This window comes from Caloenas nicobarica, chromosome 1 (genome assembly GCF_036013445.1).
Source record: "Caloenas nicobarica isolate bCalNic1 chromosome 1, bCalNic1.hap1, whole genome shotgun sequence".
NCBI lineage: Eukaryota > Metazoa > Chordata > Aves > Columbiformes > Columbidae > Caloenas > Caloenas nicobarica.
Window position 1 is genome coordinate 154,416,333 of NC_088245.1, and position 18,865 is coordinate 154,435,197.

The 18,865-nt window shown below is 37.1% G+C and overlaps 2 protein-coding genes across 3 annotated transcripts in view; one reads left to right on the top strand and one right to left on the bottom strand.

Moving 5' to 3' along the window:
• IRS2 (insulin receptor substrate 2) overlaps window positions 1–6,947 on the top strand; it is a 316,286-nt gene extending 309,339 nt beyond the window's left edge. Inside the window, exon 2 of the mRNA XM_065626756.1 lies at window positions 6,937–6,947. Within this exon, the coding sequence (XP_065482828.1) occupies window positions 6,937–6,941 (5 nt within the window). The 3' untranslated portion in view covers window positions 6,942–6,947. The remainder of the gene's footprint in view (window positions 1–6,936) is intronic.
• MYO16 (myosin XVI) overlaps window positions 1–18,865 on the bottom strand; it is a 297,728-nt gene that overhangs the window by 38,662 nt on the left and 240,201 nt on the right. For both annotated transcript variants that reach the window (XM_065626752.1, XM_065626751.1), the window contains exons 29-32: window positions 14,544–14,640; window positions 9,563–9,809; window positions 7,498–7,805; window positions 4,480–5,682 (exon numbers count right to left, since the gene is read on the bottom strand). In XM_065626752.1, coding sequence (XP_065482824.1) covers window positions 4,480–5,682; window positions 7,498–7,805; window positions 9,563–9,809; window positions 14,544–14,640 — 1,855 coding nt within the window. The remainder of the gene's footprint in view (window positions 1–4,479; window positions 5,683–7,497; window positions 7,806–9,562; window positions 9,810–14,543; window positions 14,641–18,865) is intronic.

Here is an 18,865-nt window from a genome sequence, read left to right on the forward strand (position 1 = left end):
ACTTCACTTCAGAAGTAGGTAAAGAAGGGATTCATATAGGTAATGAATGCCAAAGATATTGGGCAAACATTTAAACCGTATTGATATTTTGTTAGCAATCTAGTGTTTGCATGCCTTTTCTGTTGCTATTATGCGAGTTACTAAACTGTTCTGGAAAGTAATAGTAACAATAGTATAGTGTAGAAATAGTAACAATAATTCACAAAACTTGGAAGCCTGTACATGGATGACCTACATAAAGGAAAAGAGGTCTTCCTCATTTTATTTCTTAGGCACCTAAATCTGGCATTGCAAGGTTGCACATTTTGTTTTGCTCAGACACAAAGTCAAGCATCCATGCCAATCTTTTCTCAACAAGCAGGAAGGAGAGAAGGTATTAAGTCTTTATCTCAGTATCCCGATGGTAAGAAAATTCATCCAGGTTAAGGGAAAATCATATTTCCTTTGCTCCTTTCCCTTTCAAATCCATACGAATTCCCACTCCACCAATCTGAGCATGGATGATGGCCTGGGAATTATTCTGTCTTTTGTTCTGAAGCTGAAACAATTCCCATTTCTAAGGAATAATTTATTATCAACTGTACCAATCAAGAGAGACAACACCATGGCCTAGCAATCTGAGTATCATTGATCCATGCTGTGGAAAATTCTGTCCTTGCTCCACAAATAATTAATATGAAATGCTTAAACATGTAATTGGCTCTTCCTTATATAAGGAATGTCCCATATGTTGAATAGTTAAAAATATTTGTACTTTCTGTTAGAGTGTGGTTTAGTGATTAAGGCATTGAATTGGGTTTCATGAAGTCTAGTTTCAAATCTAAGGTCCTGTCTAGAAATATCTGAGTAGGGCCTCTGCACACAACCATTCAGTTTCTAGTTGTCTTGCAAACTGAAGTTTGTACTTCTAGAAATCAGGGAGAACAGAAGTGTGTGTGTGTGTATTATCACTTATCTGCACTCAAGTCTTGTTTTATGTGGAGTAAAAGGAAATCTCTGTCTAACAATACAACTGCAGCTTCAATGACAACTCTTTTCAACCTTGGATAAATCACTTTATCTCAGTTCTCACCTGTTACAGTTTTGCTTATTTAAACTATAAGCTTTGCAGAGCAGAAAACTTACCCTATTACATGTAAAGTATTTTGCAAGAAATCACACACTATATGATCCTGATCATTGCTTGAACCAGTAGACGCTACCGTTATCTAAAAAAATGTGGCCAGGCTAGGCCACCAGGCAATAAAAATTATTGCCAATTGATTATTTTTTCTGTTGCCTGTGTGAAAGAAGAGTGCTCTCAGTTCAGTTCGCAATAAGTCTGCAGTCCCTCAGAAAACGCCAAATCTGTTCCATTGTAATTCTGGATGATCATTTCCCACAAAGAGGTCAGAAGCCAAAAGGACATCAGTGTTCTCAGGCCTTGAAATTACTCCTCCAGGCAAGAGGGAGGCATGTTGGTGGATCTGTCTGTATTGCACTTTTATTGGTAAGGAAGCTTTTATCTCCAAGGCTGATGATCCCACATAGAAACTTATTGATTCCCACAGCTAACTCTCCTCAACTTCAAAATGGCCCACAATTTTACTTTCTGGTTTTAGATAAGGTTGTTGATAGGTTATGACTTACGGAAATAAAGGAAATCGCACATTATGGAGTGCTGCTCTAGGCCATGTCTTCAATTTTAATGAATTAAAATGAATTTATTTTTTTACCACATTATCTACTATAAATAAAACACTACAAAAGACAAAAAGGCTATAAAGACGAGTCTTCCAGGAACTTGATACGCATTAGGCAATAAGTGATAAAAAATCACAAGGTAAGACATGGACAACTTCTAGTTTTGCATAACGGAGTCCACTCTGCTGATTATTACTTTGCATAAGAGGTTAAATAAAAGATTTTTTTCCAGCTCTTACCCTAGAAATGAACTGAACACATGAAGTACATGAAAAAAGGCAAATTGTAAAAACACGTACATACATTCACCTGTATTTGTTACTTTCAGTCCATCTGCTCATCACTGAGCTATTCATATGTAACCACACTTAGTAGTATATAGCAGCTTCCTAGCTCATAAAATATTGATTCAGTTTTTTTATCTTATATCTTTCTTGAACTTTGATCTTTCATACTTAGCACTGCCTTGATGAAATATTTAGAAGTACAACATTTTCCATGCGAAAGGTAAATTTAGAGTTTTTATACAGTAGCCTCTGCTAATGCATTAGCTTCGACCCACAGGGGACCCAAGCTGAACTCTACCTTGGTCAAATTTAGTTGAAAATTGAGTTTGCAAAAATCCTCCATCCCAAAGAAACTTTTTTTTAAAGTAAAGGTCAGTTTTGTGACTTGGTTGGAGTAGGCTTAACACACTTCCTCAGCAGGGGCATTGAGAGAGCCTTGAGAAGATACATCCAAAGAGCTGACTTTAATAGTTACTTCCCAGCAGATAAAAATGTATTTTATATATAATAAAGCAAGACTCCCAACTTAAAAAGCAAATGAACAAACAAAACCCAAAAGTAAACCAAGGAAACATTCTTCATACATTTATAGGCATTGGATGTTATCAAGTAATTTTGCCAAATCAAGCAAAACTACTGCAACATTTCCTTTACAAATTTCATCAATTCATATACTCAGAATAACAAACAAAGCATTCTGTTGAGGTTGAGAACTGATGAAGTCTCAATTCATAGCCCAAGGCTGACTGAATTCAGCATCTAGGAACATGTAAGGTCCAGCTAAAGCTTTTTCAAGGTCTGGAGAACTCACAAGGGTTCTGTCCACCAGGGTTTCTTTGACAGCTGGTACGAGCCTTTCTCCCAGTATAAGTCTCTTGCTTCCACCTAGCCACTAACTTTCAGGAAACCTGTAGAAACTCCATTAGTTTTGAGACCTTGATCTCCCTGCTGTATTTGGATAAAGGGGTTTTGGCCAAAGGATGCCAGGGTTCATAGAAACGGAGAGATAGGGTGGGACACAGGCAGGCATACACATATCCAGAGTAAGCACAAACACCTGCTTCTTTTCTATTATAGCTGCATAAATCAGGATATGATACTGAAATCAATGGAGCATTATATATTTAAGAAAATGGGCAATGAATAAGAAGATAATCTATCTCATTCTCTACTGTTTTATATTTCAAAAATAGAACTTCATATTGCCTGTTTTGAATATGCCATGCTCAGCTCTTGATTAAGGCAAGCTGTTTGGACAGACAGAAATGAAGATGCAGAAGAAGCAGCGAAAACAGTCTGGAGGTTATTTCACTCTGAATTTCAAATTCACAAAATGTTTTGTTTGGGAGATTCTACCAGGGAGAGAAGTTTCTGTATACAGTGCAGTGACTATTTTCAATAGGATACCTTTTTTTTTTTTTTTTTTAATCAGGAAAGTTATGTGAAGACTGGAGTCAGTGTTGTAATCGATATGCAGAACCAGGATTTACTTCAACTTTAATCACTTAGAAGTTACCACTCTACTAGTTTAAGCATCTAGACTTCCCTCATACCCAATGGAGAAAGATAGGAAGAATTAAACTCCCCAAATGTCTCTTCATAGCCTAAGGATTTGATGCTTAGATATTGAGGTTTTAGATGGACAAAGCTAGGTCAGAAGCACCTCACCCTTAAAGAGCAGCCAATTGAATGTGTTAACATCAGGATGAATTTACAGTATTCATAAGTTCCATAGACTCGTTCCAGTAACAACATTAAACCCTTTATTACCTGGACAAGGTAAATAATTGAAGTGACAATGTCTGAGGACTGCGGTCTCAAAAACATTTAGCAAAATGGCAAGCTTTGCTTCTTTTTACAGCTGTCTTTTGCACTAGATTCAAAAGATGTTCTTCAGATGCCAGAAAGCCAGGACACCACGTAATCTCTGGATATGTACAGAGGTGTATGTAAATAATAGGAAAGGTGAGAATAAAGGATAGAGAAGGGAAATAAATATATTTTGTGGCACATCTCTCTGTCTCAGCTTCATTTGGGAGAATAAGAATGGCTGTATCACCGAATTCAGAATATCACAGAAATGAAATAATGAAACCTTAAAAGAAAGTCTTTAAATTAAAGTACATGCTATCTATCAGACACTTAGCCATCTATTTCATTCAAAGTATTTCTATAGATTGATATAATAAATTCATTTTCATATGACATAACATCTGTGTTTATTTCACTGAGACTGCTGGAATGTTAAAAATAATCCATTTAAATTTGCATCATACAAACATTTTGGTAAAAGAACAGTTGACTTCTCAGAGAAAACCTGAAGACCTAAAATTTTTATATGAAATCTATTTTCTATACTTGTTTCTTATTACTACAACAGAGCTTTATTTTAAAAAACAAACAATCAAAGGTTTTGCTTTGTATTTTTACCTCCTTTATCAGCTTCCAATGTAAGAACATTTTGGTGCAGAAGAAATACAGTATACAGAAGCACAGAGGTCTGTCTTACCTTCTGGCTCCCTGATCTTACGTCCTGCTGCAGATTTTCGTAGCACGCTCCGTCCTGAGTTGAACAAGCTAGTTAACTCATCAAGGGGACTGGTCAATGATCTTGAGTTTGTAGGGCTGTATGAAAATGAAGATGTGGAATTTGAGTTTAGTTTCCTGTGATCTGCTCTTGCCACCTTTGGGGAGTAAGGCAGTTTGGAGAACGGAGAAGAAGAGCATCCAAGCTGAGCAGGATTTGGTCTCTGAGGTACTTTTGACAGATCTGAGTTTGTACCTGTTTTCCCTGCATTAATCAGAAAACTAGCACAAGTCTCTGGAGGAAAGGCAAAATGTGTGGAAGCCCGGTAGGAAATAGGAGGTGGTACAGGAGGAGGAGGTGGTGGGAGAGGAGGAGGTGGTGTGGAAGGAGGAGTCACTTTGCTGGAAACATTGAACACAACCAAGCCCGGAGATGCTGGTCTTTCATTCTCCCCTTTCTGGCTTTTGGAGTACTGTGGTGATAATGGACTTGAGCCTTCTGATTGCACAGGGTATTTTAGGTTGGTTTCCAAGACAGGAAGCTTTTTGACTTCTAGTGGTGTTAGAGGTGATTCATCAGAAGCAGGTGAACATGTGACAGGGGTTGGAGGAAATACAAGAAGTGGTGGCCTGTGCGGGAGCAAGTTAGGGAAAGGGGCTGGAATGTCACAAGAGTCTTTACAGATCAAAGCTGCTTGATTGTTTCCATCCAATGTTCCATCCTCCATGTTGACATTTTTTTTGCTTTCAAAAAACAGAGGAGGAGACCCAGTTACTACTGGAATTATTCCATTACCATTACTTCCTTCTTCTGGTAGAAAATACTTCATTTCTTCATATACAGACTCTCCTTGTTCTGGGCTTTCTGCTTCAGCAGAACTGCTTTTCATTGCATTCCCTACCATTTCAATATAGACAGGCTCATTTTCCTCCTCTTCTTGTGACATATAGAGACTCAACATGCCATGTTGTGGCCCATCAGCACAAGTTGCTCTCTGTACTGTCACAGTGTCATAGCCACCTGGTTTAGCTACTGTGCTTGCCTGTTTTACATCCCCAGGCTTTTGGCCAGGTATTTCTTCATAAGAGCCACTAAGTTTCGTATTGGGACTTCGTTTTGGTTTTCTGGGAGGTATTTTTTTCATGGTACTATAGTCATCACTGTGTGGCCTTGGACGGGTCAGCACTAGGGAAGTGAAAAAGGTCTGAGTTATTAACAGATCAAAGACAGTTTTTTCTTTCACAGGTCTAGTACTTTAAGCCTTTGAATGTTGCCCATACAGTTTTACAATGAGCAGCAGTCACAAACACAGAGGTTCAGTCAAAAGTATAACTATTTCAAGGAATGAAAAGCACAACTTTCAGCTTCCGAACCACAAGCCTCAGCTACCTGGGCATATCATCTGCTTTGGTAATGTCTACTGCCACTGAAAGATGAGAACACCTGAGGAGATCTCTTTTGAATCCAAATGTTCACTGCAAGGTCTGTAATGCATAGAAATATGTGCTTGTTATTCCTTTTGCCCCAAGGGAGAGGGGCACGCTTTTAACTAGGAGGTTCAGCATGGCGCTGCTTTGACACCCTGTCATTTCCAGTAACTGAAGTATCCCCCTTTTATGTAATATCCATAAAACTCTAATTATAGGCATATATTATGCCTGTCTCTTGTGCTGCGGGTGTGGATATAATTTATAAAGTTAGGGAATCCCACAGCCTAAGGGCAATTCCGCAACTGAATATACAGTTAACTAAGCTAAACGTCTTTTTACAGCCTCCAGGCACTTGCGGAGTGAAGACACAAGACACCTAGGTGATTGGTCTTTTAAGATCAAAATGAGATGGTGTAAATCAGAGCTGGTTCTGGACAAAGACTCAGGAAACTGACATAATTCTTGGAAAATGAGTATACAGCAGGGAAACTGGTCCTATTGTTTCATACATATGAGAAGGATTCCAAAGTTGTTTGTGAATATACACAAGCATTAGTCTTAAGACCAGACATATACATATAGATCAATTGTAATTCTTTCAAAAACCTCTGCTAGAGCTTTTTGGTTAAAACAATAATCTCTTGCAGAGCTGGGCACAGAAAGCCAAAACAACTACAGAGCTCTTTAAGCTGTACTAGTTTAAAAATATATTGGATACAGTTCATCTCTCCTTACACAGAGCTTGAACGAGCAAGGAAGAGGTTAAGAAAAATGGACCTCCATCTAATGAACTGGACATGAGAACAGTAATTATTTTGCAAGAGGGAGCTGTAAAGGTTTCCATCCATTGTATGCAGGATTAGAGAGCAGTTATACACAGCTTTAAACCCAACCTGAAGGATCTTCCCTGAGAAGTCTAGCGGATCCTTTACACAAAGACACAAGTCACGCTTATCAAGGAAAAGCAGAACGCATTCCTCCCCTTCATCTTGCACTCATTCATTTCAAGAGTGAAGGAGAATAGAACAACTGAACTCAAAACCTTTCTATATGCACTATAATGCATTGAGACACTTTGGGGCTTCCATAGCACTTTCCTTCCAAACAAAAAATTCTCTGTAAGCAAGTTATGACACAAATATAAACCACTGGTACATAAGTTATTCATGTGAACACAGGGAAAAAGTAGGAGAGAGTTTAATGTTTAACTTGGTGAAATTCAAGATTCAAGCATCCTGTTTTAGTGATGCAAGGTATTCTAACATACAGTTTAAAAGCTGAAATAAAATGGTCAGTGGGGTAGAATAGTTGACAAAGATCATTTGTCTCTAGAGAGAGTTCAGCAAATAGGTTTTGGTTGTTGACAAACTAGGCAATTAGAACACACGAGTATTATTTGCTGATTTGGAAACAAATCACAAATCGACTAATTTTATTTACCGCCACTGAAATATTTCAGAGAAGCAGGGCTTCTCAAAGGCACTTGCCTGTGTTCAAAAGGATCAAAGTGAAAAGAATAAATCAATAACCTAGAGCAACATTTGCGACTGTTTCTCCCTTTATGCCTAACCTTCATTAGCGGTTTCCTTAGAAGCCGCCGACAAGCAAGCGCTAACAGCCTCGTAGGAAGCGCTCAGTCGTGTGTTGGGGTCCCTCTTTGGTTTGGGAGGAGGCTGTTTCCTTGGTGACGGCAGGCTAGTGCTGTCGTCCATGCTGAACACAGAGTGCAGGGAGGGGGATCTGATGGATGACCCAGCCGCAGAATGTACCAAGCCGTCCACTGCCATGGGGACAGGGACGGAGCTGGAATGAAAGTGCTTCGGCGTTCGACAGCCGGCAAAGCTGTCCTCAGAGATCTTCCCACCCTTGTCTTCAGCTCTGCAAACACAGAAGAAGAGGCCCAGATGCATTATTCAAGCGCTAACAATGAACCTGTTCATGCAAACATAACAACAGCTTTTTGGTAAACAATCTCACAACTCCCCTGCTGGGGCGAGGGGATGTGTGTAGTAATCTTCTGACAAACAAATCCAGATCAAGCTGCTCGCTTTCTTCCATTTCCTGTTCATGATAAATCAGGACACTGGCCTTTTTTCACACAAATGCAGCCTTTCCTTAAGCAGTTTGGTATTGTCGATCAGACATTCACGGAATGAATTGTTCACACTTTGATTGCTACACACAATCGAAAGCTGGGTTTTCAATCTGAATGATAATTTCTGGGAAATCCATTTTAATAGAAAGTTACTGAGGCAGCAAATGCTGAGCCTTTGTCATTATTTTCTAAAAAGACAACTATAAATTCTATTTAGATAAATTCTATTTAGATAATGCAAATCTTTAAAATATTAGATGACCTTTTCAACCAGCTACATTGGCTGCTTGAACAATTCCACCTAGATATCTATATATCTTCCTGACTAAGCTTAATTATTAGTTATCATTTTAATAATATTAATTACGACATTATGTTTAGCTATTTCAATCGCAATTTTGGAGTTTTACTTATTCCATTTTTTTTCCTTTTTTTTTTTTGCTATTTCAACACCTATTGAGAAATTATGTTTATCAGCTGCTTCCAACACATTGATTTTTAACAAAAATTCTGCTAACATTTTATTCCTCCAAAAACCAAACCTATGAAAACCTTTTCATTTAGAGTAGTAGTGTATTAGACAGAAGATGTCTATGCCAACATTGTACAAATGTATCCCCATGTTTTTGTTTTTGTTTTTGTTTTAAATTGTATTTCTGCATGGTAAATCACCAGCAGAGCTGGAATTCATGCACAGGATATAGCCAGCTGCCCATGTAGTAAATGAAATAGCTAAAGATGAAAGCACGGTGCTCAGTGGATAATTTGTTTTCACTGTAATGTTTAATTACAGTCTTTCCTACAAAAGCATTTCCTCCAATATGTAATCACTGGGATATTTGAAGCTAATTAAGCAGATGCACTGCCACTTTCACTTTAATAAAAGTCATTGACAAAAGCAATGAAAGCAAAGGGAGTTGTTCTGAATGAAAATTAAAGTTCTACAGAAAAATAAACATTTTCATGTCCAGCAAGTTATAGACACATTCCTGCTATAGACACATACCTATTAATGGCAAATGCTACCTCTACCCATTCAGTTGTCTGAGAGAAAAGACATCAGGGACTCAGTTCCTAGAGAAAGACTCACCAGCATTTGTTGGAATTGTAAAATAGGTATCCCTGAAAACTCTGATGGGAGTTAAACAAGAAAACATTTGCCTATTTTTAAATAAGAGGAAAGAATCCTCGTGACAATCAATCCACCTAGTTCGATGCATAATCAGGATTTCTGAGTTCAACTATAATCTATTTATCGTAGAATTAAAAAATATTTCTGTAAAAAATACATGCCTCAGATACTTGATGAAGTTCCTATAAAGCTCAGTCTCTCCTGAATAGGATATTATGGTTGTTCTTAAGTTTCTAGACTTAACTACCTATAAAGAAAAAAATAGCACCTAACATTGATCCGGGTTGAGTATATGCCTGAGAAACCTCTTGTAATTTCTCTGTCATTTCTGTGACTTTCTAAGCAGGGAAGGAAATCAGTAAAACTGAAGAAACATGTTGATACACAGTAGATGTCTCCTCATCTCACCTTTTGTGGCCTTCTTCTGGTCTGTTTCGAGCCTCTAACTTCTCCCTGTGGTAAGCAGTGTTCATCTCATTGCGAAGTCGGTCGTTTTCCCGAGCAATGTCAGAAGCATTTTGAATGACCAAGGCGTCATATGTTTTCAATCCCATATCCTCAGCATTCTGCAAGAAGCTTTTGATTGAGGTGACCTCTTGCTGTTTGATGCTCATCTTCTGTAGCAAGCGCTGGCGAGCTAGAAATCCTCTTACGACTACCATAACAGAAAGAGAAAATACGGATCAATGAAAGACAACAAAATTAGTGAATAAATATTACTGTGTGTTCTGCTGTAAACATGAGGAAATAAGTTCAGTCAATGTCTTACACAAAGAACAAAGCAAATGTGACAGCACAGAAATAACATACTAAAATGGAAATCTTTCTGTTTTCTACTGGCAGTGCCCAAAACCAATGTAGTGATAGTAAATTCATTCACAAATTTGAGCTATCACAACTCAAAATGACTACTTTCATTAAGCCTTATTTTTTATTACATTACAACTGGAAACTTGGATGTATGCCACAGACTGTGAAAGCACACATTTACCCTGCAAAGGTCAAAAGATCTTTTCTTTCAAAATAAAACCCTGAATAAATGATTCTTGCATTGAATGCAGTAGGAATTAAATGCTCATTTGCTTTTGCTCAACTTAAAAAAAATGCTTTAAAAATTTCAATGTACCTAAAAGAAAACCAAAACCAATACAGCTTTTTTCAACTCAACTTAAAGACCTTTTGTTGCTCATTTCCTTTCAGCAAAAACAATTAGACTAATTCAATGCAAATTTCTCAAATGTATCTGTCACATCATGTCTGCATTTCTTCAGTTTAAAATTTTCATCTGCATTGCATCAGATTTATGTATCTATTAGGCCTATTTTTCACACTCTTTGTCAGTCTTACATTGGGAAATTGTGGTATATCTCCTATAATAGCTTTCTGTACTACTTTCCCAAGTATGTACATTGATTACAACAAATTCCACTCAACCTAAGCAACACCTAGTCCCCTGAATTTACGGAAGCGCCCAGCTGAGCAGAAACACAGGGCACAGCGATGTCCATGACCACGATGAACTGGGCGCTAAACTAATCACTCCACCTGCAACAGGGTGGTATTAGTATTCTCTGAGCATGCATGTTGGCTTAGAAGGAAGAGATACCCTAATTAAAGGAGCATTTTTAAATTTTTTTTTTTTAAGTTCCACAAGGTCCTGATTCTTTCCTGACCTGGAATAACTACTGTGTATGTCACAGGGAAGAACCTTCTTTTAGAATTATCTGCTTGTTGCCTGAAATATTGTTGATTTTCACAACATCAACTTATACGTATCAAAAATAGGTTGAACTTCATCATTGATTACTATGGTTACTCTCATTCTGGTCATTGAAAGTTTTTCATAAGTGAAGCCAGCAGGCAATAGCCTGTATAAGATACTGGTTTGAGTTTGAGGGAAAATACTGAAAATATTAATGTTTAGACTGGAAGGTAATAAAGTGCTAAAATGCGTTAGGCCTTTTTAACAACATAATTAAATTTCAGTCTTAGGAACACTGCAGAACAACATCAAAGGACAAAGAGTCAAGCTGAATTAATCTAAAGGAAAAATGTAAACAGAGAAAGATACAATTAGTTTTCTATGAATGTAAAATGTTATTAAATAAAATAAACAGCTAAAACAGAGGGCAACATGAAGTATTTTCTACCTCCTTCTATGTCCTTGTATAGATACTTAAAATAAGACTTTTTTAGAGATGCTTAGTGCCCAGCTGACGAAATAGAAAGGTTAATGTTAAGACAGTAATCCTGCTACTATCCAAAATTCACTGGGTTTGGAAACTTTCAAGTTCAGGTACTTTGAGATTATTTAAAATGAACAACTTTGGAGGTTTACATTTTTATAATCACAGCCAGCCATGCCATTTCCAATCCCTTTTGCTACGTTCTATAAAATCTGACATCTTTAAACTCTGAAACATTAATGCACTTACCCAATTTAGTTGAAAAGGAAATTAATGGTACAGTTATTTGTTGACAATTTAATGAGAGTATTCACATTGGATATATATGTTACTGAGTGTGAATTCACAATGTTGCTTTTGCAAAGGTAATGAATATATGCACAGAAAATTATCAGAGTTCACTGCTCACGAGTACGAAAAATTCAAAAGAGCTTAATAATCAAAAATTCTTCCCTCACTTCCAGTATTTTCTTTAGACTTATCTGCAACAGAGCAAATAGGGTATTTGCAAATGGTTAAACATCAAATCCTGGAAAAAAGCCTGTATTTTAAAGCAACATTTTTACAAGCGTGTGCTTATGTGTGCACTTTTACCTTGACAAAAAAAAAAAAAAAAAGCAGGGGGGGAGGTTGGTAACACCACTAAGGTTGGTTAGGAAAAGGAAATAGAGAGGCTAATCCTTTAGTAGGTCTGTTAGCAGGCATGGACGATGCAGAGTAGCCTGCTAGGATGGTCCAGTAAAATAACATCCAGTACAGCTCACTGTGGCATTTAGAGACTGCACAGCTATTCTCAACTATGCACTTTCATCAAAGCTGAAATGTTCTGAAAAAATATTCAACAAAATTTTGTCAGGAAGAGTTGGCAGACAGACGCCTCTCTTTTCTTTTGCACACATTTTCATGAACTGAGTATCTCAGGTTTTCATTAGGAGATGGACATTTCGCCACATTTCCTTCTCTATGAGAACATTTGAAAGATTTTGTCTTCAGTTCAACACAGAACAAAAAACTAATTTTATAACCTCAAAAACTGCTGGGAAATGAAATTGTCATCTCCTAGACCTCTACTGCGCAGTGTCATCTACTACTGTATAGTTACTAAGATTTCCTTCTGAACTTGCTCCTCATTTATGTAGATCTAAAATAATTCTCACTTATGCAAATTAAAATAATTGAGGTTAGCACCCATAAGGCAGAAGAATATCTACTTTTTTACAGTTCTTCTAAGGATAAAGATCAGAATAATTGACATTCAAGTAGACCAGGGATCTGGGTTACGTGAGAAGTGTATTAGCTATTGTGTTTACAACGTATTAAAGTTAATTTTTAATCTACATGAACTCTAATGGAAGAACTTCAGCATAACAGACTTTCCAACAGGTACAAACAATTTTCTCAGTGATTCAATAAGGTCAAAACTTCCCACATGTAGTTCTCATAGCTGTGAAAAAAATATGACAAAGTCTCTAAACTCACAGATCTGTTTTAAATAAAAAGTGTTTTTACACATGCCTTCACTTTAGTTTGACCCCTTTCTTTGCCCGTGTAAGTTAACTTTCAGGAAAACAGAAAAAGACTTATCTGGTTTGTTTTGTTTTGTTTCTTTTGCCCCTAAATTTAAGGGAATGCTGAAGGGATTGCTAGTAAGAATGACGTAAAAACAATGCGTACCCTATCCCATTCCCAACCTGCCAGAGCTCTTTGGCATGCCAATTCTGCAGGTTTACCATTTTACCTGTTTGCAAAGGGCAGCTTATTTCATGAGCTAACACAGTTGAATGGATGCCTGGCTGCTCCTTATTCATGCAAGTTCTTGATTTTCTCAGGTTTCCCAGACCATAAAAAACATGCATATGAGTGATAGCTTTGATAAAAGCTTTGAATGCATAGTTTCGGTGAAAATGACTTTTCAAGTTAGCCTAATTATGGAGGGCTGGAAGCAAAACCAAAATAAATATTTCTGTAAGGATCCAAGAAGACCTATTATCTTCATTCTTCAGGCAGGGTTTGGCAGATGTCTGTCCTCTTACCTCTGCCAAACATGGACATATTTGAGGATGTTTTACATTTTGGTGTATTAAAGCACTCTGCAAATGGGATTCTGAAAGGTAAATATTTCCTTTCTTTGATAAGTCAGCATGAGAAGGGAAAGAGGATAAATCATTATTGCTTTTCTAAATGTGTTGACACAACAGGGTGATTTGTATAAGGTATCAGGCACAAGTTATACATTCAGCTGAACCATGATCTGTTTTAACTGTCTCTCTCCACATTCATTCCTGAACTGCTAAGATTTCGATTCCACTTGCTTCAAGTTTTCTCTTGATTTTCTCATTTTCACTTCACGCTCACAGTGAAGAATAGATAGTTAAAACAAAAGGGGTTTGCGTATTCTTAAGTCTGCAATATTACGTATCTGACTAAAAAAACCCCACAAGTCTTTGTCTTTTTAATTTCCTTTAAAAAAGTGATAATGGGAATTGTTGCAGACATCAGCCAATTAGATAAATAATGCATTGTGCGAAGGAAGCTTCTTCAAACAAAGCAATATTCATATTTTCGGCAGTTACTTGAGATTTTGATAGGAAGTGGAAAAGAAGTGATAGGAAATGGAAAAGAAATAACAGGAAATCAGGAGGCAGTGGATAATACCTCCTTTTAAAAACATGCCAAAACATGTCAGTGAGACCTTAGTAAAAATGCAGGCATCAAAGGGGGAAAAAATGCCTAAGCATAAAAAACCAAGCACTGTCAAATATGAAAGCTGTAAGAAAACAGGAAAATAAAGACAACTAAAAATATTAAATTATTATCTTTGCATTCACTGTTGATATATTGGAACACATTGCAATTTTGTATCATTGTTATGCTATTTGATTTGCAACAAGAAGTTAAAGGTGATATTAATGTCTTGAAAAAATCACTGAACATATTTTAAAAAGGAAATTTTCAGTATCCTCTAAGTTTTAATTACAGTCAACAGTTTGCCATATAATTATGTCTGACAGACAGAAAGTGCAAGCATCACCAATGCTAGTATCATCTCAAAAAATCTGTGTAAGTTGTTAGCTGGAAATATGTCTGTAGGGAAATGTATAAAATAAAGCAACTACTCAAGGAGGAGAAAATTTTTTTGTTATGCAATATTCTGCTCAGTGTACAAAGCGACAGCTCAGGAACACTTGTTCTGTAATTGTTACCTTTTTGGCAGGTTATAATTTTCTTCTGAAGCTGAAGGCACAAGTCGTTGAGATGGTCAGCTTGCCAGTACTTAAGAAACACTTTTCGGACTCCTATCTAGAATATAAACAGCAGGGAAACCTTTACCATCACCAAAAATGTCAAAACGATGACAAGTGAATAACAACAGTACATATACACTCCAGCTAAGCGTTGAGATCTACAATTTAAGAATGGTACAATGCCAATACTTGTACAGAAAGGCAGTATCACTGCGTTGAATAGAAGATGTATTTGGAAAGGACAAGCAAGCTGTCAGACACATAGTCCCCCTTCCGTTCCAAAACCATCCAGAACAAATACTACAATCTTCAAGTCAAATGCAGGTTGGGAAAAAAAAGAAGCATTCTGAATGTAATTACGCTAATGTGTTAGACGATGTAATAGAAAATAAGGGATGCAGGCAAGGAGAAAGGTGGCAAGCCATAAACCCACGTACACCAGAAAATGGTGACAACTGCCATCTGTGCAACAGCAAGGATTTAGCCCAAGTCTGAGGGTGGGAGAAACTCACTGACATTAGTGAGAATGATTCCCATTGTCCAGGAAAATTATGAATCCTTGTTCCCAGCCTTGCCTGCTGAAGTTGTTCTGCAGGTCTCCTTTTAGAATCAAGCTTAAGAAGTCAGAGACAGAGGGGCTCAGGACTCATTTGTGAAAAAATAACCTCCTAAGTATTGACTGAGTATATGAGCTTATTCTGGTGCTGCTAGTTGCTTAGTTTAACTCGTCTACCTCTTGAGGGTCTTAATAACCATCATTAGATGATCCTCCCCCTTTACAGAAAAATGTAGCTAGTTAGACCAAAAGAAAACACCTTCCTTTTGATACCTTCTGAACATGCTGAAACAATCCTTAAAAATTCTTTTCCGTATTGTCTTCAAAAGCATTCCTTTCTAATAGCCTTAAAAAAAACCACCACACATAAGCAAGCTGCTCTACAAAGAGTAAGTAACTAAAAATTGGATAAATAATGGGTTTTCTTGCACCATTTTCTTCTCAAGAATTCTGTAGAAGAAACTTCCCTTCACTCCTTAGAAAAAAAAAGGACCAGTACCAGAGAACCGTGCTATCCTGTGAAGATTCTAGCTTCTGTCTAGCTTTTAATTTTGCAGGGATAATAGACATACTGATCAATTAACTCAAGTCTGGCTGAAATTGCAGAAATTTATTCCAGCTCTTGTTTGTCTGCAGCTCATAAGCTCATTCTTTTCTCGTTGCACCATCCTGCTGCACTGTTGGTTTTTTTCAGTATAGATCTGGGAGACAGATATCAGCAAGGAGACTGTCATACCTTTTCAACCAACTGTTTTTAACCCAAACACTACTGTCAGGTGTACATCACTAGTAAAGATGAACTGCAGAAAGCCGGTACTTAGATACCACGTCTGAACTCCATTAACAAAATTCAGAAATGTCTGTGGCACATTTTTGTCCCTTGGCTTCTCTTCTCCCTACTCTAAACTATTTTGAATCAAATGTTTTAAAAAGTCTTGAATTCTGAAATTTGAGCTGACAGACGATGGTGCAACTGTTAGTCTTTTAGTTAAAATTAGATGCACTCAAATGGCAAAATTAGAATGCTTTCTAACTTTTTTTTTCCTGCTGTATGTCTTTTCCCAACAAAAAAGGCCTTTTTGTGTTATTGCAAAGTGTGTGAAGGCAAGGTGACAAAAAACACATTTTACTTGTCTTGCCATTGTAGAAATTCATAAATAGGGAATAGGCTTTCTTTGCATGGTGGAAAATGCATGGAACAGCTATTTTAGAAAACAATGCAGCTACAGAAGTACTAGTATAACTTAGCTAGTCCAGAGCAGCTCCTCTATTCAGACCATCTATTCTGGAATAATCTTTCTGCTTATAAATTGTAGTTATTATTCCAGAACAATATTGCTTTTTCCTAGATCCTGTTTCTACAATGGTAGCTACCCTGGTAAAATGTTGTCTTTATATTTCCTTAATAGATTATCTTGAGTGATGCCTTCCAATTTTTAACTTCATAATCATGTGAGGCAATCTCACTGAGATTTTATGGTGCTCTCACACTCTGCTCTCAGCGAAATACTCGCATCCTCATTTTTGTGACCAGTGACTTCCAACAAACATTACCACTTTTCTTCCCGTGCTTTCAAAATTCTCTCTTTGCCTGGTTGTCTTAGTACTCTGACTTCCTTCTTCATCCATCATCAATTCTGGAATCTGCTTTTTTCCCTAGGGGTTGCTCAATTTTCTTAGGAATCTTTCATTTTGTCCCCACTTCTTTTCCTTTTTTTCACTTCTTTTCCTCCTTATTTCATCAAAAAGTTCTGAGAAAAAGGGGCCCACCACTTTCTTCTTTATTTTAAATTTGCTTCTCTTTTAGACATCTAATCCTGTACCATGAACAAGCAATCTTTTCATGTTTTCCCAACAAATCGTATCAGTTTTCTCTTATCTTCCCATCAGGTATTCTATTTTCATGCCTTCAGCTTTCTTCCAGGATACCAGAACTCAACCTTGACTCCTCCCGCCACATCCACTCTGTCGCTAAACCCTGCAAATTCTGTAACAATTTCTCATCAAACAACACATATTGAACTTTCCCTATTACTAGCTTTGGCTACTAAGCCCTCTGTTTTCTTGCTCATTTTACCCTAAATTCAGAATTATTCTAAAAGCATAACCAAATTATTATTCATATGGTTAACTGTAATTCAATTATAATGTAGTTATTATAATAATCATTTGTATCTGAGTAGCTCTCAGACAACCAAAGCCTGGATACAAATACTTAATAAAATCATATTCTTCTACTCTGATTACTTTTTCTCTTTATACTCCACTTTTCCTTTCCATAAACCCTCTACATCACATTGGAGCCTTTTATTCCCCTTGTCTCAGGCCTATGCCAAATCATCCACTTTTTCCTCATTTCTGCCTCTTTCCCTCCATTCCTCAAAATGCTTGTTTCTCCCCTTACTTCCTCACTGGAAGTCTCTAAAACATTCATCTCTACTAGGGCAACATTATGGTACTTTGACAGAAGAAAAGGGGATGAAAAGTTACATTCTGAAACCTTTAAAAAGCCCAATTACCAGCAATGCCCACGGCAAAATTAACAACCCCATTCTCAGTTAGTCTCACAATTAACACACTGGTCACAGCGAGGCTATATTTTGAATATGTAACTTAAGTAAACGTTAAGTGGCAATTTATTTTGCAGTGTGCAGTTGCAAAAACACAGTCAAGACAATTGCCTAAGCTTACGGTCAGTTTAGCTACAAGTGTCTGACATTGTAGAGTCACAGATCAAGCATGGGGACATGCAAAGCATTAGCACTCTTTTCTCTCATCCTACACCCTAGGAACAATATATATGTAGTTCTTGTGGCATCACTTATGCCACAAACTTCATTAGTAGAAGCCTGCTATAATTTTTAAGTGAACGGAGAAATACAAAATGTCAATAGAAAATCATTTTTACACTCAGATAAAAGCTATTTATAGATTTTTACATCATATGCCAGGTCTATAGAGAGCAGAGCTCCAGACTGAAGCAGGTATAGAAGAAACTGCTGTGACACATTTGACTGTGTTAGTATGGCTGGAGATCTGCGTCGCTCAGTCTTTGAACTAAATGTGATACCCTCTAAAGCTGACCGAGAACAAGCTGGTCTCACTGCCCTTTGTACAGTTCTGGCATTCAGTGGAAGCAATAACGTCGAAAAATGTTGGGAATTTCACATGCCAGATATCAAAACAGGTTTTGAGGCTGCCACTTGTCTTCATTCTGGTCTTTTCTCTAATCACAAAATGTTTCCTGCTTGCCTAGGGGGAAAAAAGGTTAAAATGTTCTTCCACTAAAGCACTCACTTTTCAATACTTTCTGGACTACAAAGTGCTCTCATTTGAGTCTGAAATTTTAATGTCATTCAGACTCCTGTAAAAGTAAACCATCTGTGAATTACAGTCATAGTTATTTTAATTAGAAAAGCATTAGGGTTTTAAATGTTATTTTTCAAAATGACACATTTTTTAAAGATTAAGTAGAATTGTCATTGATGACTACCAAAGCTTCAATTACTGCTACAGTCCTCCTCTTTTTTTTCCTGGGAGGAAGGAGAAAGTATGTGAGGGAGCTGTTCTTTCTCGCTTTTTTCCTTTTTTTTTTTTTTTTTTTCTTTTCAGAAAAGGTGTAGGATGTAGAAGTACAGACATTCAAAACTATGGAATGGATGCTGAGATGGTGTGTAGGTGGCACGGAGGCAGTATTAGCTCATACTTAATAGGTGTCAAGGGA